The 23,332-nt window shown below is 38.8% G+C and overlaps 1 protein-coding gene and 1 pseudogene across 1 annotated transcript in view; both read left to right on the forward strand.

The window, feature by feature from the left end:
• Positions 1-23,332, forward strand: part of SHC4 (SHC adaptor protein 4) — a 172,181-nt gene that overhangs the window by 136,016 nt on the left and 12,833 nt on the right. The window contains exons 10-11 of the mRNA XM_043980737.1: positions 499-559; positions 18,693-18,872. Coding sequence (XP_043836672.1) covers positions 499-559; positions 18,693-18,872 — 241 coding nt within the window. The remainder of the gene's footprint in view (positions 1-498; positions 560-18,692; positions 18,873-23,332) is intronic.
• LOC122745030 lies at positions 9,725-9,819 on the forward strand (annotated as a pseudogene).

The raw sequence follows: 23,332 nt of genomic DNA on the forward strand, positions 1-23,332 counted from the left end.
TAGGAATTATTTCTTATAAAATTATGAGATTGGAAGAGACTTCAAGTGGGTATTTAATCCATGCCCCTTTGTTTAGAAAAGGCTGACTCCAGGCCTTTTCAGACTAATCTGGTAATAAAGATCTCTGGGTGAGAGACAGTTGCCCTCTGTCCATTATTTGCCCAGGTGCCCTAAAAACCAAGATCTCTATCTAGGATCTGGATGGACTTCTGGAAAATATTGGAGCATGGCCTTCTAAGCAGATTATAAATTCACAGAGGCTCTTTTCAGCTAGCCTAACCTTCCCTATAGCTTCTAACCAGCCCCACTGAGCCAGCCCTAGACCCATGTCCTGTGGTCAAAGTTCCTAGCTCAGAGTCCAAGGTTCCTTCTCTTACCTTAGACAAATGTGACAGGTAAGAATGGTCTAGTGTATATCACTAGGGCATTATCAGTGCATTGTTAAATTTTTTTCAGAGGACTATTTTTGTGACTGCTTTGTTTTTCTTGTTCTTGTAGCCCCGGAACCCCAAATGCAGCAGTGTATATGAAAACTGCTTAGAACCCAGCAAGGCAATAGGTAGGTAGAACTGGTTCTAGTTTTGTACTTCAAGCCATAGGGAAGGGTGTGGTCCTTTACCTTTAGCTCTCCATGGAAAAGCCTGTTCTGTGTATATCCATTCATAGACTCCTTTGGCTGCAGGCCCCACAGAGGGAGGAAGGCCTTAAAATCCCTCATATGTGTCTCTTGGAAGGCTTGCAGGTTTTGCTTGCACTTGGGTACCCTGCCATGCTGGTCATACTGCTTTATGGAGCGTCTCATTATTTTTACACATTAAATGCTGTCTCTCAGGCAGAAAGAGGCTTCCTCTTCTTGAGCCAAGAAAGAACTTTCTAAAAGGGAGTGTTATTCAGAAGAAAAATTTAATGCCCACCCCTGAAAATGTCTTATTAAAAACTCTTAGGTGGGAGTTAGCAATAATCTATGTTGGTTGTGACTTGGCTACAGCACATAAACCTCTCTTGTTCTGAACTTTGGTGGTCTCCTATGAAAATACTGCCAATGCTCAAAAAGTACTAATTGGCAACTATTAATTCAATCAGGCATCTGTAGTCTGTGTGCTGTTGCCTGCAAGAGTAGTTAGCTGTATTGTTATTCCAGATGATTGGAGAGTTGTACCCAGTGTTTCTGCTCTTCAGGCAGCAGAGTTGAGAGCCTAGGGTTATGCAGCTCTTTAGGCAGTATAGAGGAGAGCCTATTGGTATTGTTCTTCAGGCAGCAGAGGTGAGAACCTAGTCCTCCTCAGGCAGCAGAGATGAGAGCATAGTGTTACTCCTCCTCAGGCAGTCAGGAGATTAGTGAAACTCAGTAATCAAGACTGTCAAGCCCAGGACACCAGCTGTGTGTTCCTGTTCTGTGTCTTCCTATAGTTGACCTGTAGCTTTGTGCCAGGCCCTAGATTTAGCTTAAGCACTCCTCTTGAATTAATTATTGACCATTTAATGGAGTGTCTCTACTTGGCTATATGTGGGTAAGGGATGAGCCTCCCTCTTGCTCCTCAGGACAAGGGTCAATATATAGTTGTTCTCAGTCATGGTTTCATATCGACAGCCTTGTTCTTTCATAAACTCTTCACACTTCATATTCTCTCAAGGTCTAGCCCCCCGCCATGAAGTATATTAGCAGATCTTACCCATAGCTTTACCCTTGAAAAACAAGCAACAGCAATCCATAGTCCTATTCTTCATGGTTAGACAAAGAGATAAAGACTAGATCTATGATTTTATTGGTACAGTGAACTCTCAGTGAGGAGCTTCTACCAATGCTGGCTAGCACCTTCTAGAGCATTGAGGGGTTAATCAACTTGCTCAAGATCACACAGCCAATACATGTCAAGACTTGAACTCAGGTCTTTCTGGTTTCAAGGTCACAATCTAATTACCATCCCAATGTTGCCTCACCGAGAAAGTAAGAATAAATGGACACTAATCTAAATGGGGATCATGTAAAAAGTGTGACCCTCCCCCCTGCCCAAATCAGTTCTTGAAGAGAGGTCTTATTTAATATTTTTTTTATCAGACAAGATGACTGACCTCTAAGATTCCTTTTAGGTTCCAGTTCTAAGATCTAGTGACTTTCCAATGCTGTTGGATGGGGGTGAATTACAGAACAACTATAGTCTACAAAGGGTTGAAATTGAAAACCAATCTCAGAACAATGGAGAAGAATATGATAGTTGTGAGTAGGCTACAAAAATTACCAAAAAAATTGAAATGGAAGGGGCAGCTAGGTGGCGCAGTGGATAAAGCACTGGCCTTGGATTCAGGAGGACCTGAGTTCAAATCCAGCCTCAGACACTTGACACTAGCTGTGTGACCCTGGGCAAGTCACTTAATCCCCATTACCCTGCAAAAAAAAAAAAAAAAGCAAATGTTAAAATTGGGGCAGCTAGGTGGAGCAGTGGATAAAGCATTGGCCCTGGATTCAGGAGGACCTGAGTTCAAATCCAGCCTCAGACACTTGACACTAGCTGTGTGACCCTGGGAGAGTCACTTAACCCTCATTGCCCCACAAAATAAACAAACGAAAAAACAAAACAAAATTGAAAAGGAGGAAAAGATGTCATCAGAGAAATGTAGAAGTGAAAATGGTGACCTGATCCCATGGTAAGGATGAAGGGATAACTGCTGGACAGCCCCTTTGCTCCTCTGATATCCTCACAATGTCAAGAAAGAGTGAAGAAGGTCTCCCCCATGTTAGATGGTTTCCTGGTGTTGAACTCTGATGGGAGGCCATGGGCAAGAGTCATGCCAGATAGGTACGCATGGATGGAGTGCACACTGTGCTGTTGGAGGAAATCCCCATGGTGATGAGATCACACATTCATTGGAGTATTTGAGCATTAATGATTTGGAAGATCATTTACTGCACAGTAAAATGTCCAACATTACAGACCATCCCCTTTGATACTGTCAAATATTAAGCCTTTGGAGATAAACTGTATAATAATCTTTCAAGATGTTGCAATTGGGTAAAAATAAGATAGCCATGTTTTAAGTTTAAAAATGCTCAGTAATGAGTTTTGCAGGAAAAAATTTAATTGTATTTATTAAATTATTATATATAAAATATATAATATAATATATAATAAGCTATCACTTATAACCCAGAATGCAGATTTATAGGATATATTCCTCGTTGTTTGTCGAAATTGATTCAATATATTAATGCATCCCAAAGGGTCATCATCAGGAAGGGTACTGATATTGGAAATAATTCAGTAAGCTTGTTCCTACCCCACTGAAAAGCCCTGGAAGTATAAGCTAAACTTAGCAGGTGGTAAGCAAGATAATTCTCTCTTTTAGCAGATAGCCTAGGCTGAAAACATGAATAAGTCCAAGAATGATTTAGATAAATTAATAGGATCATTGATTTAGTTGGTTTGTTTGTTTTTTTGGTGAGGCAATTGGGGTTAAGTGACTTGCCCAGGGTCACACAGCAAGTAAGTGTCAAGTGTCTGAGGCCAGATTTGAACTCAGGTCCTCTTGACTCTAGGACCAGTGCTCTATCCACTGTGCCACCTAGCTTCTCCGGATCATGGATTTAGAGCTGGACCTTATAGACCTTATAGTCAAAGCCCTCTCATTTTTCAGGCAAGGAAACTAAGACAGAAAGAGATTAAGTGACTTTCCCAGAGTCATATATCTAATGAGTTTCTGGGTCAGGATTCAAACTCAGGCCTTCTTAACTCCAAGTCCAGTGGTGGTAGTTGTGATGTAACTACTATGAGATAAATAGATAGGTAGATGGATGGATGGATGGATGAATAGGTAGGTAGATTGGTGGATGGGTAGATAGATTGACAGACAGACAGATGTAAAAACTATAATGAATTGTTCAAGCCCCTGATGTCTTATCCAGCTCTAGATAAAAAATCTATGAAAGCCAACTTATATTTGAGATAAAGTTAGGATATTACCAAATTTTTATGGTTGACTTTAACCACACCATCCTTCCAAAAATTCCTTGGTACAGTTTTTTTCTTAACTTAAAAATATTTATTTATTTATTCATGTAAATAATAATAAACCTATTGCATGTTAACTTTTTAAAAATAAACATTTTTATTTAAAGTTTTGTGTTCCAAATTCTATCCCTCCTTCCCTCCTTTCCCTCTCCACTCCTTGGGGCAGTAAGCTATCAGATATAAGTTATACATGTGCAATTATGTAAAACATTACCATATTAGTCATTTTGTACAAGAAAACTCAAATAAAAGGGAAAAAATGAAAGTGAAAAATAGCATGCTTCAGTCTGTGTTCCATCAATATAAGTTCTTTTTTTTTGGAGGTGTATAGTATGCTTCATCTTTAGTCCTTTGGGATTGTCTTGGATAATTGTATTGCTGAAAATAGTTAAATTCTTCATCAAACAACATTGCTGTCTTTGTGCACAATGTTCTCTTGGTTCTGCTCACTTCACTATACATCAGTTCCTATAAGTCTTTCCAGGCCTTTCTGAAATCATCCTGTTTGTCATTTCTTATAATAGCATAATAATATGCCATTATAATCTTATACCACAGCTTGTTTAGCCATTCCCCAATTAATGGGCATTCCTTTGATTTCCAATTCTTAGCCACCACAAAAAGAGTTGCTATAAATATTTTATACAAATAGGTCCTTTTTTTCTTTTTTGAATGTCTTTGGAATATAAACCTAGAAGCAGTATTGCTGACTCAAAGGGTATGCACAGTTTTATAGCACTTCGGGCATAGCTCCAAATTGCTCTCCAGAATGGCTGGATCAGTTCACAACTCTACCAACAGTGGATTAGCATGCCAATTTTCTCACATCTCCTCCAACATCCAATAATTTCCTTTTTTGTTATATTTGCCACTCTGATAGGTGTGAAGTGATACCTCAGAGTTTTAAAATTTGCATTTCTCTGATCAATAGTGATTTAGAGCATTTTCATATGCTTATAGCTAGCCTGTTCTTTGACCATTTAACAATTGGGGAATGACTTGTATTTTTATAAATTTGACTCAGTTCTTTATATATTTGAGAAATGAAGCCTGTATCAGTAATACTTGTTGCAGAAATTCTTTCCCAGTTTTCTTCTTTCCTTATAATTTTAGCTACATTCTTTTTGCTTGTGGAAAACCTTTTTAATTTTACATAATAAAAATTATCGGGGCAGCTAGGTGGCACAGTAGATAAAGCACCGGCCCTGGATTCAGGAGTACCCGAGTTCAAATCCGGCCTCAGACACTTGACACTTACTAGATGTGTGACCCTGGGCAGGTCACTTAACCCCCATTGTTCCCCCACAAAAAAAATTATCTATTTTACATTTTGTAATGCCCTCTATATCTTCTTTGGTCCTAAATTCTTCTTCTGTCCATAAATCTGACAGATAAACTATTCCATGTTCTCTTAATTTGCTTATGGAATCATCCTTTATGTGTCAATTATGCTTGGTACAACTTTTAAGCAAAATTCAAGACGAATTGATGCTATGACTTACAACGGTTCTGTGATCCTCACACAGGAATGCCTGAGGGAAGAGGGAAGGACTCAGAGTATGTGGCTAAGGACAGTTTGCTGTTGATCTTGTAACACAGATTCCTTTACTTCCCAAACTCTTGGGTATTCTCTATACTTAAGACTTTGAACAGCTCACAGCATGTCCTGACACACAACTCTCACAAGGAAACACACAATACTGGAAGACAGAGAAACAGGGAAAGCCTTTTGGCAACCAAAGAACTCCAGTCTACATCCCACCCATCCAACCATACCATTCCTTCACAAGGGGGTCTTAATTATAATGCTCTGTCTTTCTCCCTATTCTTCTCCATCCCAACTTCTCAGACAAACATTTCAGTAAGAGTTATAAAATGGGTCAATTTAACAGATACCAAATCCAGAAGTTCTTCTCAGATAGCTAGTATGTAGAATATTAGCCTTAAAGTCAGGAAGATGAGTTAAAATCCCACTTCAGACACTTACTGTGTGACCCTGGGCAAGTCATTGGACTTTTTTTCAGCCTCAGTTTCCTCATCTATAAAATGGGGATAATAATGGCACCCCCTTCCCAAGGTGGTTGTGAGGATCAAATGAGATAATTATGTAAAGCACTTTGCAAATCTCAAAATACTAGCGATTATCCTTAGCTATTATTCTATTCCTTCCTGCTTTTCTCTTGAGTTCCAAAGCAATCTCACAGTGGGCAAGGGCCTAGTGTCAGTCACAGGATTATCTTAGATCAGCTGCTCAGGTGTTAAAATAAAATTCATCATATTCGTTAAGCTCTTCCTGTGTGCCAATCACTGTGCTTCCTTAGTGTGGTAACATCTTGCTTATTTGGACTGAACCTTCACCCCAGCTGGAACATTACTCTCCCTTCCCTCCACCAGTCCAATTTCTTTACTTCCTTCAAACCATCTCAATAGTATTCTGTCTTAAAAGCTTTCCCTAACTAACCATCCTCTTCTGGTCTTTCCAAAGACCAAAGGAATAAAATTTTCAAAGACAAAGGAATAAAATTGAAATCGTACCTTCACACTTTCCTATATGTTGCCCTATACTTCTCATTGTTCTAAATGTTACTCTTCTTTCCAGTTAGATTTTTAGCTTCTTGAAAATAGCAGTCATATTTCCTATTTCTTTCTCAACCTGAGAGTACCTAGGCCAAACCTAAGTAAATCCTAAATCCTAAGTAATCCTAATAATTTCTTCTCAATTAGATTTTCATTGTTGTTAAGTCATGTCAGTTGTGTCTGACTCTTGGTGACTGGATTTTGGTTGTGTTTTTTTTTTTTTGGTCAAGATACTGAAATGGTTTGCCATTTCCTTCTCCAGCTCATCTTACAGATGAGGAAACTGAGGCAAACAGGGTGAAATGACTTGCACAGGGTCATACAATTTGAACTCAGGATGATGAGTCTTCCTGACTCCAGGCCCCAAACTCTATGCACTATGGTACCACTTAGTTGTTCCCTCAACTGAATACTGTTTAACAAATGAACTTTTTATTGGAAGCCCTTTAGAAATGGAGTTGTATTCCCCTTTCTTTTGTTCTTCATTTAGGCAGTATGGTAGAGTCAAAATAGCACTATCTCTAGAATCAGAGTATTTGGGCTTTGGTGAATCCCGTCACCTTACTCAGCCTCAGTTTCCTCATCTGTAAAAGGAGTAGGTTGGACTAAATGGCCTCTGAGGTCCCTTCTAGATTTAGATCTATCATTTTATGATGAGTAGAGGTTGTCTACAGCAGAGGTGTCAAACTCACCACCAGTGGACAGCAAGCAGCTGCAAAACTCCCAAGTATGGCTGAACAAGATGAGAATAGTTGGGATATGTTCAACAAAATAAATAAAATACAATACAGCACAGATAAATTTAATTTGTGGTTTTCTATGATAATATGCAGCTTCAGGTATCCATTTCTATTTGAGTTTGACACCACTGGTGTACTGCATATCATTATATTTCTGGATTTGCCTTCAGTTCAGTTGCCTGACTACCATTCTGATGCCTCATCATGGAGTAAACTGTGCAATGGCCCACAAAATCTGGCATACTCGACCAAGGCTGGATTGTTGTTTTGTCCTGATGTTTAGAGATTTTTTTTTTTCATTTTAAAACAACTAATGCAATGAATATTTTTCTATCCATTCCTCTAAGACTTCAACATCCAGCACTGACAAGATTCTTAAATTACAAATAATCAGCTCGCAAGAATTCCTTTGTAAGTTGGATATATGTACTCACAGGATCAAAGTTATAGATGAGGATCTCAGCTTTTATTTGACCAAAATACTCCCTTGATTCCATCCTCTCCTGTTTTCTCCACTGGATTGCCCTCACTATCATCCCCACTCTCTAATTTTCAGTCTCTCCCTATCTACTAGTTCTTCCTCTACTGACTATAAACACAGCCAAGTCTCCCCATTATTAAAAAATCTCATCTAGATCCTTCCATGCTCACTAGCTGCCATCTTATATTCACTTCCCCTTCTCACATAAATCTCTGGAAATAGCTCTTTGTACTCAGTGCTTCTATTTCTCCATCCTCTCTTTTAAACTGACTGCAATCTGGCATCTGACCTTATCATTCAGCTGAAACTGATTTTTCTAAAGTGATCCTTAATGTCCAAATCTAATTGCTTTCTCTCAATCCTTATCCTTCTTGACTTCTCTGTAGCACTTAGCACTATCGAGCATTTTCTCTCCTCTCTGACTTTTCATCACTCTGCTCTCTCTGGGTACTCTTTTCTCTCTAGGTTTTGGTGATCGCTCTCTTGCTTCTCCTCCTACTTGGCTGACCTTTGATAGATCTTCATCCATGTCTCACTAACTGTGGGTGTCCACCAAGGCCTTGTCTTTTCTTTTCTCTACATTGTCTCTCAATTAGTAATCTCATTAACAATTTTTGCTGTTTTTGTTGAATTGTTTCAGTTGTGTCCAAACTTCTGTGGCCCCACTTGGGGTTTTCTTGGCAAAGATACTGGAGTGGTTTGCCATTTCCTTCCCCAGCTCATTTTACAGATGAGGAACTGAGAAAAACAGGGTTATGTGGCTTGCCCAGGGTCACATAGCTACTAAGTGCCAGAGGCTGCATTTGAATGAAGGTTGTCCCGACTCCATGGCCAGAGCTCTATCCACCAACCATATGAGAATTAAATGACCATCTTTATGCAAATAATTCTCAGATCAACTTATCTAGTCTTAGTCTCTCTCCTCAGTTTTAACGCTATATCAACAACTTCCCAGTGGACATTTCAAATATAATGTCCTGTACATCTCTCAAAGCTTAACAAATCCAAAACAGAACTCATCCTCCCCAAAAACCTATCCCTTTCCCCAATTTCCTTATACTATTTGGGGCACCATTATATCTGTAGACATACCGGTTCACAGCCCCAGTGTCATCCTTGCTTATCCAGTCAGTTGTTAAATCTTGTCATTTCTTTTTCCAAAGGTGTCTCTCAAAATTCCTTTCTTATTAATTACGCATCTACTACCCTTGTTCATACTCATCACTTTTTGCTTAGACTATTGAAAATAGCCTTCTGGGAGTCACAGGCCCTGGATTCAGGAGGACCTGAGTTCAAATCCAGCCTCAGACACTTGACACTTACTAGCTGTGTGACCCTGGACAAATCACTTAACCCTCATTGCCCTGCTTAAAAAAAAAGAAAAGAAAAGAAAAAAGAAAATAGCCTTCTGGTCTCCCTGCTTCAAGTCTCTCCACATTCTAATCCATTCTCCTCTCAAGTGCTGGAGTGATTTTTCTAAAGCTTGGTCTGACCATACCACCACTCTCATCACTCAGTAAACTCTAATTGTTCCATATGATCATGATAAAAAATGATCCAAATGATCCCTGATCAAAAATAAAGTCCTCTGTTTGGTTCTTCATGGCCTGGCCTTTTCATACCTTTCTAGTCTTCTTACATTTTACTGCCCTCCTCTATTCACTTGGTTAGTCATGGTGACTGACTTGCTGTTCCTCAGACAAGATACTGTCCATGCCTTCTAACTAGCTATTTCCCATCCCTGGAATTCTCTCTTCCCTTACCTCTGCTTTTTAGCATCCCTGGTTTCTTTTGAGACTTAACTCCTACAGGAAGCCTTTTCTGGCCCTGAAGCTGCTAGTGCCTTCCCCTCTGAGACTGCCTTCTATCGATTTTTATATTTAATGTATGTACCTAGTTCTTTACATGTTGTCTTCTCTGTGCTCTCTTTGGAAGCACATATGCTAAAAGTGGAACAAGATAAGGGCCCCTGAGCAAGGTTAACATACACATATATGAATAATTCCACATTTTTAATTTGGAAGAAATGCAGAGCACATATAAAACTTTCATAGCTATGGGTAAAAGATACATTCATAAATAAAGGCTAGGGGCAATTACAAAAGATAAAATAGATAATTTTAATCACATGAAATTGAAAAGCTTTTGCACAAACAAAATTAATGTATCTATGTTAAGAAGGGAAATAGTTTACGGGGGAAAATCTTTGTATCAAATATCTATTATATGGATTGATATCTAAGATATGTAAGGTTTTACCCATACACAATGAATTGGCAAAGAGGACAAAAGACTATAGAAATAGCTAATGTCGGAGGTATTGTGAGAAGGCAGGTACATACTAATGCATTGTTGTTGGTGGTGTGAATTGGTCCAACCATTCTTTTTTTTTTTTTTTTAGTGAGGCAATTGGGGTTAAGTGACTTGCCCAGGGTCACACAGCTAGTAAGTGTTAAGTGTCTGAGACTGGATTTGAACTCAGGTACTCCTGAATCCAGGGCCAGTGCTCTATCCACTGTGCCACCTAGCTGCCCCCGGTCCAACCATTCTGAAAAGCAATTTGTAATTATTCAAATAAAGTGACTAAGATGTCCATGCATTTTGACCCAGAGGTTGCATTGATAGGAACTTATCTGAAGGAGGTCATCACTAAAAAAGAAAGGTTCCATTTACAAACAAAGTATCTTTAGAGCAGCACTTTTAGCAGTAGCAAGTAACTAGAAACAAAGTAGATGTCTGTGGACTGGGAAATGGTTAAACTGTGGTACATAAAAGTAATATACTATTACTGTACTATAAGAAACAATGAGCATGATGAATTTAGAGAAGTATGAAAAGACTTGGCCAAACTCATGCAAAGTGAAGGAAGCTGAGCCAGGAAAACAATGTGCAAAATGACTATAGCAATGCAAGGGGAAAGAACAACAATCATAAAACAATTGAAAGTGAATGTAGTGAAATTATAAAGAGCAGGCTTGGCCCAAAAGAAGAAACATGAGAAATCTCCTCTCTCTGCTCTTTTCCAGAGGCCAGGGTCCAGAGATGCAGAACATTCCATATAACATCAGATTTTTTTTCTATTTGCTTACTGATTTTATAGATTTTTTTTCTTCCTTTAAATTCCCCTTTGTTCTTATCTAGGATGATTCTCTGAGCATAGAGTGGAAATATGTGTGATGCAAAAACAAAAGATGTTAATAAAAATCTTTTTTTTTTTTTGAGACAGAGTATGAACTCCTTGAGAGCAGGGACTGTTTTTGCTTTTAGCCTAGCCCATAGTAAGGAGTTAATGTTTGCTGATTAATTGATTTATGTATTGATGCATGGATGGATAAGTTCCCAAATCAGTCTACAAAAGCCTCTTTTAACCAGTGCCTTAAATGACATACATTTGCAATGGAAAATATACTAAGAGAAAATGGATATTGCTGTAACTTTACAGTATTTCAGCTATAAGACTCTGGGGGTGGGGAGAGACAGAGAGTCATAGAATTAAAAAATGAAGGGGGCCTCTGAGGTTATCTAGTTCAGCCCCTATTTCACAGACAAAGACTTTAAGGGCTAGAAAGGTTAAGTAATACACAGGAGGTAACCAGCAGATCTGAGATTTAAACCAGTCTTATGACTCAAAAATCCAATATTCTTTCCATTGTATAACACAAAAACTTTCATTTTCTCTCCTCTCCCCACTTCCTTTTTCTAATAGTGAGGCAACATAGCATAGTGGAAAGAACAAAGAACTTGAAATTATTGGACCTGAGTTCAAATCCCAGCTCTTTTACTTACTACCTGTGTGACCTTCAGCAAATTATTCAGGTCCACTATCTGTAAAATAAAGACTAGCTATGATCTCTAGGATCCCCCTTTGCTTTAAATCTATGATTCTCCCAGATTCAAGGTTCCAGGACACAGCATAGAGATTCTCACTATCTCCTCCACCTTCCTGTGCACCATGATGGCAAGAAGGCAACCTCACCTAACCTAGTGTGGTGACTACATGTTAGTATATTTGAAAAGAAATTAATTCATAAATAAGGTGGTCCTATTTCAGGGGCTGCCTGTAGTAACCATACTTAAATTTGAAATGGAATTTGCAGTGTTTGACCAATGATCCAATGAAGTCACTCAGGCTTTGCATCTACAGCTCTCAGAGTTTTTCCTTTTAGAGATTCTCATGCAAGTATTTCAGAGACACCTATATAAATATTTTTAATAGGTCTTGGCCTGTTTCCTCATAAGACATTTGTTTATTCAAATATTGACTTAAAACTTGAATTTGGGACACTATACACACCGCAATGGACAGTCTTGGTTACAGGAGGTAATCATATTTATTGCCAGACATATTTTTAAAAAAGATCCTTAATACTAAATTCACTTATGGAAAAAAAAATCTTAGATGGAGAAGTAGCATAATGTTTCCCCAAACTTCACGTTAAAATGGAAATGTTGATCTTTTTAATCAAAAAGACGTCAAATTTCCACATACCCTTAGGGTTTACACTTAAAAATTTTGGTACTTACAGTATGACCAGCCTATGTGTGGATCTATTTTCTACCACAAATCTTCTCTTAGGCAGGTTGGATAAGTTTCTCAGAGGGATACTTGGCCCCCCAAAAAAAAAACCTTCTGGAATGTACAATGGTTGGCATATGTGGTTAAGTTTTAGCCAACCACACACTTCAGCCTGGATTTTAAATGTGGGCACAGGGTGGGATTCCCCATTTTTTTTTTTTTTACCATTTAAGGCAACGTTGCTGAGATTGAAAAAAGAAAATAGTCTTATAACAAAGAACAGAACTGAGTATGGGTGGTAACAGCTGTAAACATGGGGAAACAGAATACTTACAGGTAGCTTATGAATATAGTGGGTTCTATGAACCCATTTCAATGAGTCTCACATCCTGGGACACTATCAGGGAGGCAAAAAAAAAAATCCACATTTGCCTTAATGGAAAGATTCCACTGGATTAACAGGCTTGTAGGCTAGACCAGAGAGACAGGCTCAAAAAGTGAATAATAGTTTACCATTAAATTGGGAAAACCCAGTTTCAAAACTCACTTCTGAAATACATTTGCTTGTGTGATCCTGGGCAAGTCACTCAACCTCTAAGTGTCCCATGGCAACTCTCTAAGACTAAAACCTATAATTGGGGGCAGATAGGTGGTGCAGTGGATAAAGCACCAGCCCTGGATTCAGGAGGACCTGAGTTCACATGAATTCTGCATTTAGACATAGGAATTACCCATGGCCATAGTGCTTATTCTTGTTTATTCTGAACACAACACTTTGAAACATTATAATCTTCACTACCATTGATTAGTCATTCAATTTGACTCAACATTTACTTAACAACTATTATGTACAAGAATTTTTGTAAGGCACTCGAGATAGAAGGTTGTAAAAAAAACCCAGTAGTCCCTGTGCTCTGATAGCTTACCATCTAAATAAGGAAACATGACATAGACACAAATAAATATGGTACAAAGTAGACTGAAGTAGGGGCAAAAGGAAGGTTTAACTGTAGACAAAATGCTCTAGGATTTGTGATTTTTTAGGAAAAATCTGTGATTTTTTAGGAAAAAACTGAATGACTCCTGTTGGGGTTGGGGAAGGAATCAGGGAAGGCTTCATGAATGAGGTGGTAGCTGAGCTAAGCCTTAAAGGAAGGAGTTCAACACACAGAGATGAAGAAGAAGTGTGTGGTCTAAGAATTTGGGATGACCTGCATCAATTCATGAAGACAGGAAGAGGGCAGGAAGAGATCAGAGAATTATAAGTAATCCAGTTTGGCTGGAATATAGTTTGCATGACAGAGAATAATGTGAAATATGGTTGGAAAGGTAGGATGGAACCAGATGGGAGCAGGTCTTAAATATGTGGTTAAGGAATTCAGAGCATGCTAAGAGTCGTGAAAATATGCAGGAGACATTGGTCCTCTCCTTCTGAAGCTGACATCCTAAAGAAGTCAAACAAGACAAACGCAGCGAGTGTTCTCTTTTAGTTTGGGGTTTCCTGGAGTGGGTGTGGGAGTTGGAGGCTGTGATGGCACTGCCAATAGCCTAGCACAGTTTCCTGCTCATAGGAAAGGCTCAGTGTGCTTTGATTGATTTTGCCTGAGTCAGATAGGAAATGATGTCCTGCTTCTACTTAATCAAGGAAGACTGCATAGAAGACAAGATTTGATGTTTTATTTTTTCTTTTAAATGTTTTATTGATGCTCGTTTATTTCTTTACATCATTGACATTCACCAAAGACTTGCTCCCTCCCTCTCATCACCCACAGAACCCTCCCCTATAACAAATAAGTCAACTTAAAAACTGAACAAAGAATTAGAGATTTCAGAAATGAAAAATAAAATGATGGGAGAGAGAATATCAGGATTTCTTTTAAAATACAATCATTTCGCAAATAATTTATATGGCCTGAAAATTTTTGCTGCAGTTTAAAGTCCTAGGTTGAATTCAAAACACCAATTAATTTCAGATCATAGAATCTCCATTTCTTCAAAGGAGTACTATATTAATCCAGATGGTAATTGTAATTATAATTGCATTTAATCATTTCCATATTCAATAGAGAAACTGGCTGCCTGAGGAAAGCTTTTGCCCAGGCTCCACTTTTATTGTTCTCCTAGGGCAGTGTGGTTTTGTGGAAAGACTGTTAGACTTGGAATCAGGAAGGAGGGGAGGCAGTGCTGGCCTCGGGATCAGGGACTGAAGTTTAAATCCTAGCTCTGTCATTTATGATTCACCTATGAAACTCTGGTCAATGACAATTTCTCTGGACCTCAATCCCTCACATGGAAAACAAAAAGGTCCAACTAGATTGCCTCTAAGAGTCCCTCTAACTCTAAATCTATGAGTGTTTTTTTACCATGTGTGTGACCTTGGTCAAATCACTTAACTCTCCTGGGAACTGAGACTCACATGTAAAATAAAGAAGTTTGACTAGGTAGACTGAGGGTCTCTTTCAGTTCTACTTTTAAAGCCTCCAACACTTATTAGCTGTAAGGCAATGGGCCAGTCCTTTCTCTCTGGACCTGAGTTCTCTCTCACATATAAAATTAGGTAGATGATCTCTGTGGACCCTTCTGGCTCCAAATCTTATTAAAACCTAGGAAATGAATTTTTTTCTCAACAGAAATCTTTAACTTGTAAAAAATTCAATCAGATAACAAGTTTAAGGATTTCATGAAACACTGAGACATATAAAGCTGTGCTGGTCCTCACAGTTGTTCTATGAGTTAATTATTATAAAAATTATTGCTCCCACTTTATAAGTGAGGAAACTGAGGCTCAGAGAGGTTAAATATTTTTCTCAAGGTCACAAAGCTGGCCAATGAAAAAGGCATGAATTAGAATTTGGACTCCTATCCTATGTTGTTCTCACTATATAATACTGCACATTATGTTTCTTTGACATTCAATAGAGCAAACATCCAGCACTCTGAATGGATTTTTTAAAAGCCTTTATTAAGAACTTACTATGTGCCAGCCCCTAGGTCTAGAAATACAAAAGTGAGACAGTGCCTATCCATGAAATGCTTCAGTTCTAATAAGGGGAGATAGCATCTATAGAGCAGTGGTGGCCAGGGAAGGGAGTTTTGATGTAGGGAGTCACAATGATGGTGAGTGGAGTAATATAGCAGTCTGTTGTCATGCTCTTTCCATATGCAACGGTTGTCTTTATTTGTTTATTGTTTCCAGGACAAGAGGTGGGGCATGGTATATGTGTAGTAGGATGGCAGATGGCAAGATGCCTGGGGATAGACTGAATTTCCTGATAGATGAGCAGGTGAGATATGAAGCATAGTCTGGAGCTACCTAGATATAAAGTTTGCACTTACTCCTCAGTTTCAAAACTGAATGGCTCCTCCAGGAGGTCTTTGGAGATCCAGTCTAGAAGGTACTATTGCAGGTAGAAGGTAGAAGGGCTGTAGCAGTTTCACCAAACATACATAGGACCCTTGACACAACAATATTTGCTGTAATGTTACACTGAGTTTGATTTTTGCCTTTCTTGAACTACACCTAAGGGTTTAGCCACTAAAGAACAAGAAGGCTCAAAGTAGGTCTTACCTCTAGGGCAGTCATGTAGAGTGTATCTCAGAGGACAACAGGATGGTATAGTTCTAGTCTAGTGTTTGTAGCTGATACTAGGGGGATAAAACAACCCAAAAGTAAATATTTTATTCAGGAATTCTTAGAATAGAAACCACCTGAATCAATCAATTAACATTTATTAAACACCTATTATGTATGCTAGGCACTGTGCTAAGCACATGGTTGCAAAAAGAGAGGCAAAAGACAGTTCCTGCCCTCAAGGAGTTTACTAAATAAGTACAAATGATTTCGATGTCATGAAAATATTAATTCATTCCCTAATTCATTTGTACAAATGAATGAATTAATAGGGGGCAGCTAGGTGGCGCAGTGGATTAAGCACTGGCCCTGGATTCAGGAGGACCTGAGTTTAAAGCCAGCCTCAGACACTTGACACTTGCTAGCTGTGTGACCCTGGGCAAGTCACTTAACCCTCATTGCCCTGCAAAAAACAAAAATGAATGAATTAGTGTGGCATCTTGGTTAGAGAATTGGTCACAGAGCTAAAAAACATGGGTTCCAGTCCCACTTATGACATATATTGGTTGTGTCACCCTGGGTAAATAAAGTAACTTCTATTTCCCAAGCAACTCTCTAAGTTACAAAGAGCTTCTGACCTGCATTGATAAAGTTTCTTCATTAGTGAATTTTCTATATTATTGAAATCACAAGTCTATACCATATGCCTATGAATGTTATTGCATAGTACTAAAAACATGTACTACAAATTTGAGTATAAAAGCACATCGTAATATTCATTCCTTATGAATATACTTGAAAAGACACATTTTCTCCCTAGAATTTTTTTTGACAGAACTAAGCATTATGACATTGGCAGGGGGTAGAATATACTGTTAAAGTGCTGAAGGTAAAACAGAATTTCATAGCAGAGACAGAAGACATAATTCCTACATTTACCAGGCTCATAAGAAGGTCTTTTAAAAGTAGATCTAAGTGGGAAATAGTTAAATTCAATCATTGCTATTTTGCTGGTCATTGGATATTAGTTCTTGACCAATTTCTGTCATTTCTAGATACCCCTTTTCTATTATTTACCCTCCCTAAACTATTTTTTTTTTGGACTGACCCACCCTTAGCCCATGACTCCCTGTGCTAGGCTTTCTCTCCATGGGCAATAGGTAGGCTGTTGACAGCAGCTGGTTAAATGGACCCCAGCCAAAAGCCAGGACTTACTGTGCTTATATATTCCAAGCCCAAGCTGAAAACCACTGTTTGAACACCAGCAAATTATAGGGAAAACAAATGTGGCAAGCATTGTCTTTGGTCCTTGTTTCCCCACTTAATGAGGCCTTTTATTCTGGCATTGGTGCTGTTTCTCTATAGAAGGGAGAATTTTCCTTGACAAGTTTAGTTCTTTGGTAAGTTATAAACTCATTTGGTTCCTGGATTATATAGATGGAGAGAGAAAGAGAGAGAGAGAGAGAGAGAGAGAGAGAGAGAGAGAGAGAGAGAGAGAGAGAGAGAGATTGAGATTATCCAGTACATATACACACATACATATATTTTTTTAAATGTCCTGGTCCCTCTGACATCACTGAATATGGATTGATAACTAATGCTTAATGATTAATTCTGACATTTGAGCTATAACCTTGGGGCTTTACTTTTTAATGGAAACTAGGGAACTGGACATAGAAAAGGCAAGAGCTAAGAGGTGGACATTTATCTGAACAGAAGCCTGTGTGGCCATCCAGTCCCTATGTTACCACTGTCCCCAACCCCCAGGAACCACAAGAACTAGGAGACTGTTTGGGTATATCAGAGAACCATGCACACTTCAGGGATCCATGTGATTCCAGGGATGGTAGTGGGTAGAGGCAGTGGTGGAGAATTGATGGACCAAGCTGAGAGCTGCAGTAGTTTGAATTGGTGATAATGGTAGGACGACAAAACATCTCTTAGACAAAGTAGAGAAATTTCTTGACCAAGCAGGAGCCAGAAGTAAGGAATAGTAAGGGCCAGAGTCATGATGGAGAAGGGCAAACCTGGATGCAACTTTTCATTGGTTCTGTGACTTATGTGGACTATTTAGGTCTGGGGAAGGTAATTAACTCTCTAGTAGCTCCCAGTCCTTTCCCTTCAACTCAGGGCAGATAAGCCAAGACAACTGTATAGACCCCCTGGGGAATGGGATTCACCAATTGGAGTCATGACTTTCTTGCAAATTCCAAGTTATTTCCCCTTGGAATAGCATTATGTGTGGAAGACTGCATAGATGTTTGGAAGGGAGAAATTCATCAGCAACAGAAAGTTGTCTTTACTGTTTATGAATGTAAGTCCTTTGTGGGTTTTGTCAGAATAAATAAACTCTGTTCTACATTTGATGTTTTGTTTGCCTGAGTGCTTTCATGAGAGATGTGGGCCAGTTTCCATTATTTTTATTTTTGTGTAGCCCCAGATATGGCCCAAATTCTTACATTCCCAGGGGAAATCCTGGGTGGGGGAAAAATGAGCCAAATATTGATGTTCCCAAGGGAAATAATGGGTGGGGACACAAGCCAAAAGAGAGTATAATTCTTGGGAAGCCCTCAAGGGTAAAGCCAGGCTGTATAAATCCAGAGTTTGGGTTCTGGGCTGTAGATTACACAAAATAAACAAAAAGTATGAGGCAAAGTGGCTCTTGACTTCTAGATCTTGGAACCCAAGATCATGGAAATCAAGAAGATTCAAATCCAGACCTTGATTCTAGATTTTGTATGTGATATGATTCATTAAAAAAAAAAAATTCTATAATACAAGCAAGATACCATCCCTCCAGGCAGTATCAGTGAAAGAGTTGTGAAGACCCAAAGGGATCCAGCATTAATGAAGCACAAGTGCAGGGTGGATCTCTTCGATGATCCCTGCTACATCAACACTCAGGCTTTTCAGACAGCAGTCTGCCCTTCTGGAAATCAAGACCCTGCTCAAGTACTTGGGAGCCCGTTACACTGCGCAAGTAAGTAACTAGACACATTTTTCACATGCTAAAGGGAACATTCTCTCTGCTTCATTTGAAAGTGTGTGCAGGGGGCAGCTAGGTGGCGCAGTGGATAAAGCACTGGCCCTGGATTCAGGAGGACCTGAGTTAAAATGTGGCCTCAGACACTTGACACTAGCTGTGTGACCCTGGGCAAGTCACTTAACCCTCATTGCCCTGCAAAAAAGAAAAAAAGTGTGCAAAGATTACATTTCTTCTATAGTCAATTTAGGATTGGGGGAAGGGGAAAAATTTTGAAAACATGCTGGGTTTTAATTTGGATACTCTTCATAGAGGTGGCTAGGAGGATAGAGTTCTGCACCCAAGTTAGAAAAATCCAAGTTCAAATATGGATCTAGACACTTAATAGCTGTGTGACCCTGGGCAAGTCACTTAACCTGTTTGTCTCAGTTTTCTTAATTGTAAAATGGGGGTCATCTACCTCCCAGGGCTGTTGTAAAGATCAAATGAAATAATATTAGCATAGTGCCTGGCACATAGTAGGTGCTTAATAAATGCTTATTCCCTTCCCACTCCCCTTCCCCTGTTCATAGAGTGAAATGTAGAATTTTTAAAAAAGCATTTTTATTCCACCTGCTTTTGTTTGCAGAGAGAGCACAGTGAATGAAGAATATGGCAGATAGAGAGTCAGGAAAACCAAATTCAAATCCCTCCTTGAGGAATTTACTAGCTATGTGCCAATGGGAAAGTCACTTCCCCTCTCTGGTCATTAGTTTCCTTATGTATGAAAGGATAAAGTTGGACTCCATGACCTGTAGGGTCCCTTTTAGCTCTAAGTTTATGATCCTGCAACTATTCTGGGTTCCTTCACAGAAGAAATGTGGTGTAGTAATTAGGGCACTAGACTTGAAGTCATAAAGATCTGTGCTGAAATTATCCTCAGTCACTAACTAGCTGTGTGTCCCTAGGCAAGCCATTTAATGTCTCTGGGTCATGCAGCTTTCTCCTTACTGGGTTCATCTGCTCAAAAATCTGAGCATCGGCTCCAATTCTTGGACTCTTGCTATCCTCCCAACCTATTGAAGTTCATAAGATCACAGTCTAGTCTTGCATCTCCAGTACTCCTTCATCTAAGTCAGGGGAGAATAGCAATAACTAAGTCAGAAGCAACAGTGGGGATATGTGCTTATGGCTTCATATCAAACTGGGTGGGGAGAATAACCACTGATACTCTCCTTACCTGGAGGCTTACCTATAACTGTTGTACTCAGACTGCTGTCATTAGGGTCTATTTGCAAGCATGCTCAGTTCTGGCTCAGAACCTAATTAAAAAGACTGGAAACAGCCATAGAATATGCATGCACATGTTATGAAGCTCACATGGAAGATTCCATTAGGCTGAGCAGACTATACATGCTCATAAAGACTGGGCCAGTCCTCCAGTATACAAAGATGGGGAAACCACTACTGAGATTCATTTCCAGTGCAGTGGAAAGAGCACTGAGCCTGCAATCTTAGACATGAGTTCAAGCCCAAGTTCTGTATAACTTAATGTCAGGGGCAGCTATGTGGTAGATGGAATAGAGCACCAGCCCTGAAGTAAGGAAGACCTGAGTTAAAATCTGACCTCAGATGCTTGGTAGCTATGAGACCCTGGGCAAGTCATTTAACCCCAATTTCCTCCCTTCCCCCCAAAATAACATAAGGTCAATCACCTGACTTCTATGGGGTTTAGTTTCCCTTATCTGTAAAATGGCAGGGCTGGACTTTTAAGTTCCTCTGAGTTCTGAATCTTTGATCCTATGATCTATGATTTCACTGACTCGTTAAGGTTCATTCTCATGGATTATCAGGGGCACCTTTGTAGATAAGTTTTCTAGGCCAAATTTAGAAAGTGATTTCCCTAGATCTTGGACTTGACTGAATCATCTAAATTCTCTGTGAATTAAATCTTACTGTAAGAAGACTGAGCTCTCATGCTGGGGGCTCTAGGCAATGACTGCTGAGACTTGCAAAGGATGCGCATATGACCCAATGTTCCCATTGTTTTGGGAGACTCTCATGGTGGGTGACATAATAGCATGAATTCAATTGAAATACCAAGTGAGAAGTGCTTAATTCACTACTCAATGAAAATCATCCCTAAGGACACTCTACTGAAGTCAAATTTCTAAAGTAACTTTCAGAGTGGATTTTCTAGCTTCTTCTCCTTGTACTTTTCACATAGTATGGGAGTGTATCAGGTGCCTTGAGGAATGAAGGTAATACCTTGTTTAATAAACACTGAGATCACAGCTCAGAGCTGTGAGCTCAGAGTGCCACAACTGGAGTTGGCCATGTCAAGCAAACAAAGGGAAAAAATCCTCATCAATCAAATTGGACCACAGCTTCTACATCTATAAAATGGGAGAAGTAACTAAAATTCTACCATCTATAAGAAGCCTCTCTAGGTCCCTCTTAAATGTTAGTGCCTTCCCTGTGTGATTCCAATTTATCCTAATTATATAGCATGTTTATACATAGTTGTTGGTATGTTGTCTTTCCCTTAGTCTGTGAAGGAGGACAGGGACTGTCTTTGGGCTTTCTTTGTATCCCCAGTGATTAGCTTTCTAGTTCTTAGATTCATAGTAGATACTCAGTAAATGCTTGTTGACTTGACTTATTGTCAGGCTTAGATTAACTGGTTCCTAAAGTCCCTTCTGGTTCTAAATACCATGACCCTATGACTATACAAAATGGTGTACAAGAACAGGTCAGCTATTCTTGACTGGGTTTTTATTAAGCTAAGGACGCTTAAAGGTGGAAAATTCTTCTAAGGAGTAGCTTCTATTTGGCTATAAAAAGCTAAAAATCCATGATGGTGATCTCAGGAAAAATTGTAAAGTGAACTGTCTTGAGTATCCCCACCTCCTCTTTCTTTAAGTATTGTTCCTTTCTGTGCCAAATGGTCACAGACTTAGTATGTATAAAGTCCAGCACTTCAATCTAGGTCTCTTGATTCTACATCCTGTGTCTTTTTCATTCTAAGATGCTGCCTGGCCATCTAGGTAAGTGGAAAATATAAGGAAGGGAGTAATTCTTATTTTGTAACAAGGAGGATATGTACCATCAATCTGTGATTCAGAACTTCTCACTTCTGTTCCTAGACCATGGCCTGCTAGGAGGCCTATGGGTAGCTTTCAGATACATTTTGGCATAAAAAGCCCTTTACAATATCACTCTAAGCTACCTTTCCAGGATTTTTATGTTGCTATTGTTATGATGATGATGATGCCCCTCTGGTGCTAAATGGCACAACTTTAATCCCTTTTCCACACAACCTTTCAAACAACTGAATGCGGCTGTCATATCCCCTTCTAAGTTTTCTTTCCTCTTAGGCTTTTAAACATCCCCAATTCCTTCAAACAATCCTTGACATGGACTCAAGGTCATTCCCAGTCCTGATTTTCCTCCTTGGGACCTTCTCTAGCTTGTTACTGTCCTTTCTAAAATGTGACTTTCAGAAACAAACACAACTCTCCAGGGCAAAATGTAATAGGATAAGAATAATAACAATAATGATATATGTACCTGGCACATAGTCATCATCATTTTTTAATCTTCATTATCATCATCACATCAATAAACCACTCTAAGTTTCAAAAATTGCTTTACAAATGTTCTTTGATCCTCACAACTCTTCAAGGTACAGCTCAGTTTAGATTAATGTGCATAATGAATCCCCTAATTTGACATGGCTTTGAGTCTATGCCAAATATACTTGAATTGGCATCATTAAAATTTTAAAGTAATCTTTTCTTTTTAAACACTTTGGGTTGCTGCACTCATTTAAAAACTACTTAATAACAATTTTAATTTCTTTTTATTATGAATTTTTAAAAAATGATATACATGTCTATAGACAAAAGCAACACTAAAAGAATATTGTCTATGCAACTATAAATATCCATTATATGTAGACTTTTTAAAAGTATATATTAAATTTAACACAATAATACCAATCCTGAGCTGTGTATTTCCTTATGAACTTCCTTCTGTTCACTTAGGTATATTTTTATTTTAAATACATGCTTTTAAATAACATTTTGTAGTGTTTTTAGCATTAAAAGTGCTGTACTTTGGGGCAGCTAGGTGGCACAGTGGATAGAGCACCGGCCCTGGAGTCAGGAGTACCTGAGTTCAAATCTGGCCTCAGACACTTAACACTTACTAGCTGTGTGACCCTGGGCAAGTCACTTAACCCTAATTGCCTCACTAAAAAAAAAAAAAAGTGCTGTACTTTGTCAAAGGCTTTTTCTGTATCTATTGAGATGATCATATGGTCTTGGGGGGTTGTTTTTAAAAATATATAATTAATTATGTTAGTTTTCCTAATGTTGAACTATCCTTGCATCCCTGGTATAAATTTCATTTGATAATAATGAACAATTTCTTAGATAAATCATTGTAGTCAGTTTGCTAGAATTTTGTTTAATTTT

The sequence above is a fragment of the Dromiciops gliroides genome, chromosome 2 (genome assembly GCF_019393635.1).
Source record: "Dromiciops gliroides isolate mDroGli1 chromosome 2, mDroGli1.pri, whole genome shotgun sequence".
Classification (NCBI taxonomy): Eukaryota; Metazoa; Chordata; class Mammalia; order Microbiotheria; family Microbiotheriidae; genus Dromiciops; species Dromiciops gliroides.